This window comes from Rhinopithecus bieti, unplaced genomic scaffold, assembly GCF_001698545.2.
Source record: "Rhinopithecus bieti isolate Rb0 unplaced genomic scaffold, ASM169854v2 scaffold_63316, whole genome shotgun sequence".
Taxonomy (NCBI): domain Eukaryota; kingdom Metazoa; phylum Chordata; class Mammalia; order Primates; family Cercopithecidae; genus Rhinopithecus; species Rhinopithecus bieti.
The window spans coordinates 1730015-1741282 of record NW_016824497.1 but is presented as its reverse complement, the minus strand read 5'-3'; the positions used below and the strand labels follow the sequence as shown (position 1 = coordinate 1741282).

At 40.1% G+C, this 11268-nt stretch overlaps 1 protein-coding gene across 1 annotated transcript in view; it reads left to right on the top strand.

Moving 5' to 3' along the window:
* GAD1 (glutamate decarboxylase 1) overlaps positions 1 to 5904 on the top strand; it is a 46515-nt gene extending 40611 nt beyond the window's left edge. The window contains exons 15-17 of the mRNA XM_017862371.1: positions 1800 to 1907; positions 3557 to 3646; positions 4462 to 5904. Coding sequence (XP_017717860.1) covers positions 1800 to 1907; positions 3557 to 3646; positions 4462 to 4635 — 372 coding nt within the window. The 3' untranslated portion in view covers positions 4636 to 5904. The remainder of the gene's footprint in view (positions 1 to 1799; positions 1908 to 3556; positions 3647 to 4461) is intronic.
* Positions 5905 to 11268: the final 5364 nt, after the last annotated feature.

Below are 11268 nucleotides of genomic sequence, written 5' to 3'. Positions count from 1 at the left end.
GGCCTTTTTTTTTGAGACAGAGTTTCGTTCTTGTTGCCCAGGCTGGAGTTCAGAGGCACGATCTCTGCTCCCTGCAGCCTCCATCTCCCAGATTCAAGCAATTCTCCTGCCTCAGCCTTCCAAGTAGCTGAGATTACAGTCATGCGCCGCTATGCCTGGCTAATTTTATATTTTTACTAGAGACAGGGCTTCACCATGTTGGCCAGGCTAGACTTGAACTCCTGACCTCAAGTGATCCACCCATCTTGGCCTCCCAAAGTGCTGGGATTACAGGCGTGAGCCACCACACCCAGTTCTGTTTTGACTTAATATAGAAATAGTCTGAATTTGATTTCTATTACAAAGTAATCATAGGAATTGTAAACATATAAATAGCCATAGGCTGGGCACGGTGGCTCATGCACGTAATCCCAGCACTTTGGGAGGTGAAGGCAGGCAAAGATCATTTGAGCGCAGGAGTTCAAGACCCATCTGGACAACAAAGTGAGACCCCATCTCTACAAAAATTACAAAAGTTAGTCAGGTGTGATGGCGCATGCCTGTGGTCCCAGCTACTTAGGAGGCTGAGGTGGGAGGATCACTTGAGCCCAGGAGGCAGAGATTGCAGTAAGCTGAGATCATGCTACTGCACTCCGGCCTGGGCAACAGAGTGAGACCCCATCTCAAAAAAAAAAAAAAAAAAAGCCATAAATAGCAACAACAAAAAAGGAGTTCTGTCATTTTGAAATACAATGATCACATAGCCTGTTTCAGTAATTTGTGTCTTCTTTTTCATTTCTAACAATAACCTCTTGAACCATCTGCTGGAGGTTTTTTCCATAGTGATTGGTTGCTGAAATGGGACCCTGGTACAGGCTTCATTCCTAAGTGGACTGACTAGGGTGTACGGTCAGCAGTTACACTACCTGGAGAGGCTTGATGCTTTGTCAGTGCTGGACTTTGCTCAGGCCCATTAGCAATCCATAGCCAGCCTTGTGCATCTGCTCTCCTTGTTAACACCGACCCACTCAACAACCCTCATACTGCTGTTATTAATCAGCCATGCCGGCTTTTGAAACTCATGCTCAACCAGTTTGTCAATAGTTGTAACTATTGCAATCTCGGGGCATATACTGAGACCAATGGCTTCCCCATCTGCCTGCCTGCCTGCCTGTCACCTAAAAGGTATGACACTGTTATGTGGAAGGTAGCCTGCCTGAGAGGGCATGGGACATGTTTCACAAGGACTTACTGCTGGGGAAGATGAGTTCTACAGCAGTATCTTTTGAAGTTTCTATGCTGAAGAACCAGTTATTTTTTTTTTTTTTTCACCTATCATGGACCAGTACCCTAAAGATGAATTGTTAGAAAATGAAATTTAAAACATACAAAGAACAAGCCACTATTTTTTATTAGAGTCAATAGACAAAATCCCTTTGTCCAATTGCTATAAAAGTTTCCTATGCTTAATCTCAATTTCTACACTCATTTGATTGTAGACCGGTTACAGTTGTGGAGTGGCCTCAGTTCATAGATGACACTTTGAGTAGCACCATCCTAAAGCAAACCAGAATCAGGCATAAGTCCAGTTAAGAATAACTACCCAAAGACTGGAGTGCCTTTCAAAGAGGAAGCAGGCACACATCATTTATTCCATGCACATCTGTGAAAAAGCTGTACATATTTGATTAGATTGTTCTTCCTAACCATCTCCAAAAATACTTTTTTGTATATTTCCCATAGACAGGGACGGCATAGCCTTCTCAAATGCTCATCACAGGGAAACGCAACCACAAACATGACTTTTCTCTTTAAAACAGGGCACAGTGGGATTTGAAAACCAGATCAACAAATGCCTGGAACTGGCTGAATACCTCTACGCCAAGATTAAAAACAGAGAAGAATTTGAGATGGTTTTCGATGGTGAGGTAGGTAATCATCATGGACCAGGTACACAGTATTTCCAGAAAAAGTATTGAGGGAAGCTCCTGAAGCCGGATTTTCCCACATTGTCAGAAACTGCTTCAAAATTTTTATTCTTATGCACTCTTAATTCCTCTCTTTAATTCCTACCATGTCTATGAACTTTTCTTCTGGTAGCACTGGGATGACTTTTTCCTTTATGTCTTTTAAAACTGTGTTGTTCTTGGCCAGCTTTGGGCAGACAAGACGTCTTTCCTTGACAGGTCTGAATCCTTCATCATTCTTGAGATTGTTTTGTGTTGAACCTTTATGACAAAGTGTTTTTCAGGCTGGGCATGGTGGCTCACACCTGTAATCCCAGCATTTCGGGAGGCCAAGGCAGGAAGATTGCTAGAGTCCAGGAGTTCAAGACCAGCCTGGGCAACATAGCAAGACCCTGTCTCTATAAGAAAAAAATATAGAACTTATAAAAAGAAATTTTAAAAAATGATAAAGCGGTTTTCATTTCCAAGAAGCTTATAGGATGGGTATATTCTTACCTTCCAAGACTTGTTCTAAAATGAGATTCTACTTAACATAGATTCATAAGGAGGAGAGCAAGATAAAATTGTCTCTGCCCTGAGTTCATGTGCATACTGCACACAGTAAAGTATCTGTCAGAGTTTACTGAGTATCCACTGTGTGCCAGGCCTCCTGCTAGGACCTAGATTCTAGAGTATTGAACAAAACAGATACTTTCTTTGACCCAATGGAGCTCACACTTGAATAAAGAAAGATGGAATAGGAGCCAGTGTTGAATAAAAGAAAATCCACTTATAAGCCAGTATAATATAACACTGCCTACAGTCAACATTATTCTATTTATCAGGCAACCTAAACTACTAGGAACACATGTGAATCACCAAATGAACAAAAAAGAGCCCCAGGCAGTTTAAAATCAATGACACTGCTCTGATCATTTACATACTACTTTAAACACTCTTAATAGCAGATTAAAAACAAATGTGATATCTCAAATCAATTAGAGACAGGCACAGTAATGGCAAACAGCAACTAGGAAGAAAACTTTAAAACTATAGCAAGAATACACAGAACTCAAAAAGCACGGAATCTTTACAGGAGGGACACTAAACAGTTTGAGGCATCTCAGCAGGCCTTACCTTATGCTGTAGAACCAGTCTTTTGGTTTTTTTTTTTAGGAGCAACTCTATTAATTGATATAACCAGTCTTAATGTTTATTATGATAGTCCTGATTCATCAAGAAAAGATTCAGTATCAATATAATAAACTAAATAAAATATTCAGCATCCATAAACTATGTTTCAAGTATCTTCTATATGACAAGATGGATAGATGGATACCTTTTTTAAAAAATTGCCCAAATGTAATTATTTGTAACATTTTAATGTTTAAAGTTGGTAACCTTAGTTACCTAGAAAATTGGTTGTAGGGAACAGCTCTCTTGCCAGATATGATTGGATAAATGAGGCATTGTTCTCCCTAGTGTGGAAGTAACATTGCCTTTGAGATGAACATTCAACCTCTTTCTTTGGTCTAAGAGACTTCCACCAAGGATGCATATTGGTTTGGGAACAGTTTTCTCTCAAGTTATCATAATTTTCTTTGTTTGTTTGTCTGTTAAAATCTCTGCAGCCTGAGCACACAAACGTCTGTTTTTGGTATATTCCACAAAGCCTCAGGGGTGTGCCGGACAGCCCTCAACGACGGGAAAAGCTACACAAGGTATAGACTCGCTTTGTGTTTCATCTAATCCTCTGCAATTTCTCTGGCTGGTCAGGACATCCTCATTCCAATGTGCCTTTCTAGTGGGGGAAATATAAAAAATAAAGCCATGGGGTGGGTTTCTAGTAATGGGGTGGTGGAGAGCCATCTTGTTATATTCCTCTTGAGCCTGCATCACCCCCTTACTGTGGTTATCACAGGAACTTTTAAAGGATGCATCTTGTCTCCTTGTCCTTGGTTGATGTTCTTTATTAAAGTAGCCCTACGCAGGATAAGGGAATAATGTGCATATTCCCAGGGATGTTCTAGATTAAACTGTGTCTGTTACAATAACCTTTTAAGTTCAAGCAAACTGTAATGCTGATTCATTCTAGCTGTTTTCTATATCCAGTTTACATCTTATCCAGGGTTCTTAAGATTATATTTAATTTATATAACATTTAATTCATCCAACCATTTAACAAATATTTGTTAAACACAATCTATGTGCCAGGCAGTATCCTGGGCTCTGAGTTATGCAAAATCCCGAATTTGTGGTGTTATCTATAAGAGTTTTTTGGTTTTGTCTTCATTTTTTATTTTACTATCATTGTTCCATGACTGACTTTCAAAATTCGGTTGCACGGTACTTTCTGAGGGAACTCGTGACCAGGTAGTCATTTGATATTAGCCCCCAAAGATTCCTGGATATGAAATATTTCTTTGCTTTTATGTCATTGTAAACACAAATAGTAAAATGCAAGTTGGGTCGAATTGTTAAAAAGAGAGGGTATTAATATCAGTCTTGAGTTTTGTTTTGTGTTTTCCATCACAAGGTGGCTCCAAAAATCAAAGCCCTGATGATGGAGTCAGGCACGACCATGGTTGGCTACCAGCCCCAGGGGGACAAGGCCAACTTCTTCCGGATGGTCATCTCTAACCCAGCCGCTACCCAGTCTGACATTGACTTCCTCATTGAGGAGATAGAAAGACTGGGCCAGGATCTGTAATCACCCTTCGCAGAACATGAGTTTATGGGAATGCCTTTTCCCTCCGGCACTCCAGAACAAACCTCTTTATGTTGTTGAAACACATAGGCCATTTCATTGAGGGAAAACATAATATCTTGAAGAATATTGTTAAAACATTACTTAAAGCTTGTTTGTTTAGTTAGCAGGAAATAGTGTTCTTTTTTAAAAAGTTGCACATTAGGAACAGAGTATATATGTACAGTTATACATACCTCTCTATATACATGTATAGTGAGTGTGGCTTAGTAATAGACCACAGCATGTTTCCCGCTCCAAGAGAATTCACCTTACCTTCAGCAGTTACCGAGGAGGTAAATGTGCTGCCAACCAGCTTGTCCAATAACTCCAGGAAAGCTGTTTTTCAAAACGCCATGTCCTAGGGGCCGAGGGAAATGCTGTTGGTGAGAATCGACCTCACTGTCAGCGTTTCTCCATCTGAAGTGCTGATGGATGAGAAAAAACACCACCAGATGACAAGTCACACCCTCCCCATTAGCATTCTGTTAAGGGAAAATAGTAGCAGAGTCATTGTTACAGGTGTACTATGGCTGTGTTTTTAGAGATTAATTTGTGTAGATTGTGTAAATTACTGTTGTCTGACCTTGGTGGCAGGAGGGGGAGATTATGTGTCATGATTTCAATGATTGTTTAATTGTAGGTCAATGAAATATTTGCTTATTTATATTCAGAGATGTACCATGTTAAAGAGGCGTCTTGTATTTTATTCCCATTTGTAATGTATCTTATTTATATATTAATGAAGTAAGTTCTGAAAACTGTTTATGGTATTTTCGTGCATTTGTGAGCCAAAGAGAAAAGATTAAAATTAGTGAGACTTGTATTTATATTAGAGTGCCCTTAAAATAATGATTTAAGCATTTTACTGTCTGTAAAAGAATTCTAAGATTGTACATAGAGTCATATATATGGAAATCCTGTTACTTAAATAGCATCTGCTCTTCTCTTACCCTCTCTGTCTGGCTGTACGTCTGGTGTTCTCAATGCTTTTCTAGTAATTGTTGGAAAATAACTAGATCTCCTGTAATTTTGTAGTAGTTGATGACCAATCTCTGTGACTCGCTTAGCTGAAACCTAAGGCAACATTTCCGAAGACCTTCTGAAGATCTCAGATAAAGTGACCAGGCTCACAACTGTTTTTGAAGAAGGGCAACTCACACTGTGCATTTTAGAGTATGCAAGAAGAACATAAATAAATAAAAATATTCTCCATGGAGAATTTGAACAAAATTTTCTTCTAGTTTGTGTTTCATACAGAGATGTTTCTAATTATAGTTCCTTGGGTTGCCCATAGCCCATTTGCTTTCTATTGGCTGACTTTAGGTGATGCTCAGTACCCTGATTAAGCTGAGGGAGACTCGATCCACTGTCACAGGCTCTGAAGCTCCTCCTCTATAAAATCATTATGGTGGTGCACACCTGTAATCCTAGCACTTTGGGAAGCTGAGGCAGGCAGATCACTTGAGCTCAGGAGTTTGAGACCAGCCTGTACAACATGGCGAAACCCTGTCTCTGCAAAAAATATAAAAATTAGCCGGCTGTGGTAATGCACACCTGTGGTCCCAGCTACTTGGGAGTCTGAGGTGCAAGGACCACTTGAGCCTAGGAGATCAAGGCTGCAGTGAGCTGAAATTGTGCCACTGCACTCCAGCCTGGGTGACAGAGTGAGACCCTGGCTCAATCAATAAAATCATTATGATTATAATTAATTAAATGTGCAGTTCAAGCCTTGAGCAAGAAAAGCCATCCCTGTTTCTCCTTTTCCTACTTGCATCTTGGAATTACATTCATTCAGTCATTCAACAAAAGACAAGTATTCCTTCTAGTGGGCATCTTATATCACTAGGTGTCTGTGCTAAGTGAATGCCTCTAAGATCACAGAAGCATAACTTCCTGCTGCTTTATGCTTGTAGGTGGTCCCAATTCACTTCCTAGGGAAATATATTTTGGTGCTGGATCATTAGGATATGGGACCCATTTTCTACAATATTCTTTGTGTGTGTGTGTGTGTTTGTGTGTGTGTGTGTATGAGATGGAATCTCACTGTGTGTGTGTGTGTGTGTGTGTATGAGATGGAATCTCACTCTGTCGCCAGGCTGGAGTGCAGTGGCGCCATCTCGGCTCACTGCAACCTCCGCCTCCCTGGTTCAAGCGATTCTCCAGCCTCGGTCTCCTGAGTAGCTGGGATTACAGGCATGCTCCACCACACCCAGCTAATTTTTGTATTTTTAGTAGAGCCAGGGTTTCCCTATGTTGGCCAGGATGGTCTCGATCTCTTGACCTTGTGATCTGCCCACCTCAACCTCCCAACGTGCTGGGATTACAGGAGTGAGCCACTGTGCCCGGCCCATTTTCTACAATATTCTATTCAGCTATATTAATACAATCTCACTCATTTGGAATACAAGAAGCTCCCTATTTAGCACAAGTAGGGATTAGAGAAGAGTCCTTTGTAATTAGCACACTGATTGCATGTAACCATTGTATTAAACGACTCTATAGGGAGTGATCATAAAGCAACTTATTCTTTCACTGTTTCTTTAAAACCCCTCTGGGAGCTGAGTTTTTTCCATGCCCCCATTTGAATCTAGGCCAATCCCATAGCTTTTCTGGCCTCTTGGGTGCACGAACAGTCTCATTTTTGCAACTGAGGGTCCAGCTTGATGTAATAAGCAAAGTTTCAATTTTTATACGATATAGAGTTTCTCCTCCCTCCCCCCGATCTGGCACTGCTTCAGCTGCAAGCCTACAGTGGCAGGGAGAGCAAAGCTGATGGTGGGTGAGGTCACCTTTTTTCTTCGTCTTTCTACTTAACTCCCTAGCTCCTGTGCTTCCTCATTCAGGGTCAGGCCTAGCGGGAGAAAGGGTTAAAGTGAAAACGGTAAAATTTTACATGGCTATGAAATTGTCATTGGGCATCAAGGTCCCCGGAACATGAGTTTTTTTGTTTTTTGGGTTTTTTTTTTTTTTTTGTTTTTTTTTTTTCGAGAAATCTTCTGGAGTGATGCGGGATTTTTTAAATTAAATTAAGGTAAAATTTAGATACAATAAAACTCTTTGTAGTGTACTGTGTATAGTTTTCTGTGGATTTTGACAACCCCATTCAGTCATGTATTAATAACTATCATCATGATCAAGGTCTACAACAGGTCTATCACCCCAGTGAATTCCCCATCCCCTTTTGTATTGAACATCTCTCCTACTCAGCCCTTGGCAACCTCTGCTTTGTTTTCTGTCCCTAGACTTTTGTCTTTCCCACCATAAAATGGAATCATACAATATGTAGTCTTTTTTTAATCTGGTTTCTTTTGCTTAACGTAGTGCAGTTGAAATTCATCCATGTTATCTCTATATCAGTGTTCATTCCTTTTCACTACTGCATAGTATTCCATTTGCATAGATGTACCATACTCTGTTTATCCATCCCTTAGTAGAGGGAAATCTCTGTTGTTTCCAGTTTTTTGGCAATTAGAATAAAGCTACTGGAAACATTAGTGTGCAGATTTTTGTGTGAACATAGATTTCATTTAACTTGGGTAAATACCTATGTGTAGGATTGCAAGATAACATTAATAATATGTTTAATTTTATTAGAAACTGCTAAACTATTTTCCAAAGTGGCTGTACCATTTTTGCATTCTCACCAGCAATGCACAAATATTCCAGTTGCTCCATATTCTTGCTGACACTTGGTACTGTCATTTTCTCCCCCATGCTGGCCATTCTGAAAGTATTATCTTGTGGTTTTAATTTGCTTTTTCATGAAGCACTTTTGAAGGATCCTTCTGGGGTCCTCTCAGCTCACTGCACAGGAGCCAGTAAAGGTTTATCCTCCTGCAACCACTTAGGACTCAGACCCTCAGGCCTGGGCCCCCGGCAGTCTACACTGTCCTGACCTTGTGGTTGGGATCCTTTCTTCTCCAAGTAGTACATTTGGCTGGGATGCCTTTTATTTAAAATCAGTTACTGGCCAGATGCAGTGACTCACATCTGTGATCCCAGCACTTTGGAAGGCCAAAGTGGAAGGACTGCTTGAGTCCAGGAGTTCAAGGCCCGTCTGGGCAACATTGGGAGATCCCACCTCTACAAAAAATTAAAAAATTAGCTGGGAGTGTGGTGGTGAGCCCCTGTGGTCCCAGCTACTCAGAAGGCTGAGGTAGGAAGATCACTTGAGCCCAAGAGGTCAAGGCTGCAGTGAGCCATGATCATGCCACTGCATTCTAGCCTGAGCAACAGAGCAAGACACCATCTCAAAAAAAAACAGAAACAAAAACAATACCCTCCTTAGATAATCTATAATAACTGAATTTTTTTTTTTTTTTTTTTTTTGAGACAGGGTCCTGCTTTGTCACCCAGGTTGGAGTACTGTGGCATGATCATAGCTCACTGCAGCCTCCAACTCCTGGGTTTAAGCAATCCTCCCACCTCAGTCTCCCAAATAACTGGGACTGCAGGTGCATGCCACCATGCCCAGCTGATTTTTTTATTTTTTGTAGAGACAGAGTTTTGTTATGGGGCCCAGGCTAGTCTCAAACTCCTGGACTCAAGTGATCCTTTCACCTTGGCCTCCCAAAGTGCTGGAATTACAGGCATAATCCACTGTGCCTGGCCAAGAAGGGCTTTATTAGACATACATGCATAGGACAAAGGGTGGTGACATTATATTTGAGTACCCACTACTTAGCCTAAGATATAGAACATTATTATTATCATGACCTTAGCACTCTCCAACCCCGTCATGAACCTTCCCTAATTGGGTGCTCCCCACTCCCTAAGAAGTGATCACTATTCTGAATTTTGTGTTACTCACTCTCTTATTTTTCTATATAGTTTCACCACATACACATGCATCCTTATTTTGTCTTACCTGATTTTGCACTTATGTAAACAGAATAATATAGAATCTGTATACTTCTGTGACTTGTCTTTCTAGTCAACATTATGATTTTGTTTGTCCAGAGCTAACCTGTAGGGAGACCTTGTGCAGTTTAAAAAAAAAAAAAAAAAAAAAATCCTTCCTTGATAGCCAAGCATCCGTGTGCCAGTGGAGCTGGAATAGACTTCAGCGCCTACTCAACCCATTGGCACACCCTGCAAACACAGTCTCATGTAGAAGCCTCATGGTTTTGAGAGTCACCTTTGACAATGGCTCCAGCTGTAATTCATTCATTTTTATAACTGCAATGCTATTACAGTGTATGAATATACTCCAGAAGGATTATCCATTCTATTGGGGGTGAATATATGAGTTTTCCAGTTTTGCCTTTAGAGATAACGTTGCTATGAGCATTCTAGTACTTGTTTTCCGGGGTCCATGTACAAAAGTTTTTCTAAGATTTAGACCAAGAAGTGAAATTGCTGGGTCACAAGGTATTTATTGAACTTTACTGAGTAGAGCGGTCATACCAAGTTGCACTTCAAGCAGCCGTGCACACTGTTCCATAACTTCACCATCAGTTGGCCTAAGATTTTTGCCAGTCTGACCAGTATGAAATAATATCTAATTATAAATTTAATTTTTCTCTCCCTGATTACAAATGAGGTTGAGCATCTTTTCACATTATTATGAATCATTTGTGTTCTGTCTTCTACGAAATGCCTAAATCATGCCTTTTGTCAAATTTTCAATTGTTTGTCTTTTTCTTTTGATTCTTTAGGTATTCTTTATATATCCAAATCCTAATTCTTTTTAATTATGTTTGGCAAATGTCTTCTTCTAATTCGGGGCTACCCTTTTTACTCAGTTAATGGTCTTTTCTGAAAACCTAAGTTCTTAAATTTAATGTGGTAAATTTATCAATTACTTTCATTGTTTCTGCTTTTCTTGTATGTCTTCTTTAAGAAATTCTTCCCTATCCCAAAGTCATAAAGACATTCCCATATATTGGCTTTTAAGTTTTAAGGTTTTATGCCTTTCACATTTAAGTCTTTAATCCACCTTGAATTGATTTTGTGTTTGGTTCTTTTGAGACTGAAAGGGCTATTATTAGCCCCTCAATCTTCCATATGAATTTAGAACCAATTCATCAAGTTTCTAAAAAATTCCTATTGACATTTTTATTGAAATTTCATTGAATCTGTGGATCAACTGAAGAACACTAACATCTTTTTAATATTGAATATAGTATATACTTCCACTTACCTAGTCATCTTTACCTAGGTCATCTTTAATGTAGTTCAATAAAGTTTCACAACAGTCATGGACAACTTTTTTTTTTTTTTATCTTTGAGATGGGGTCTCAGTCTGTCACCCAGGCTGGAGTGCAGTGGCATGATCTCAGCTCAATGCAGCCTCGACCTCCTGGGCTCAAGTGATTCTCCCACCACAGCCTCCCAAGTAGCTGGGACTACAGGCACACGCCACCATGCCCAGCTAACGTTTTGTATTTTGGTGGAGATGGTGTTTCGCTATGTGACCCAGCCTAGTCTCAAACTCCTGAGCTCAAGAAATCTGCCTGCCTTAGCCTCCCAAAGTGCTGAGATTACAGGTGTGTGCCACCTCACCCCATCCATGCAAAACTTTTGATAGATTTATTCCTGGGTGCTTTATATTGTTGTTATTTTAATGGCATCTCTTAAAATTACATTTTCTAA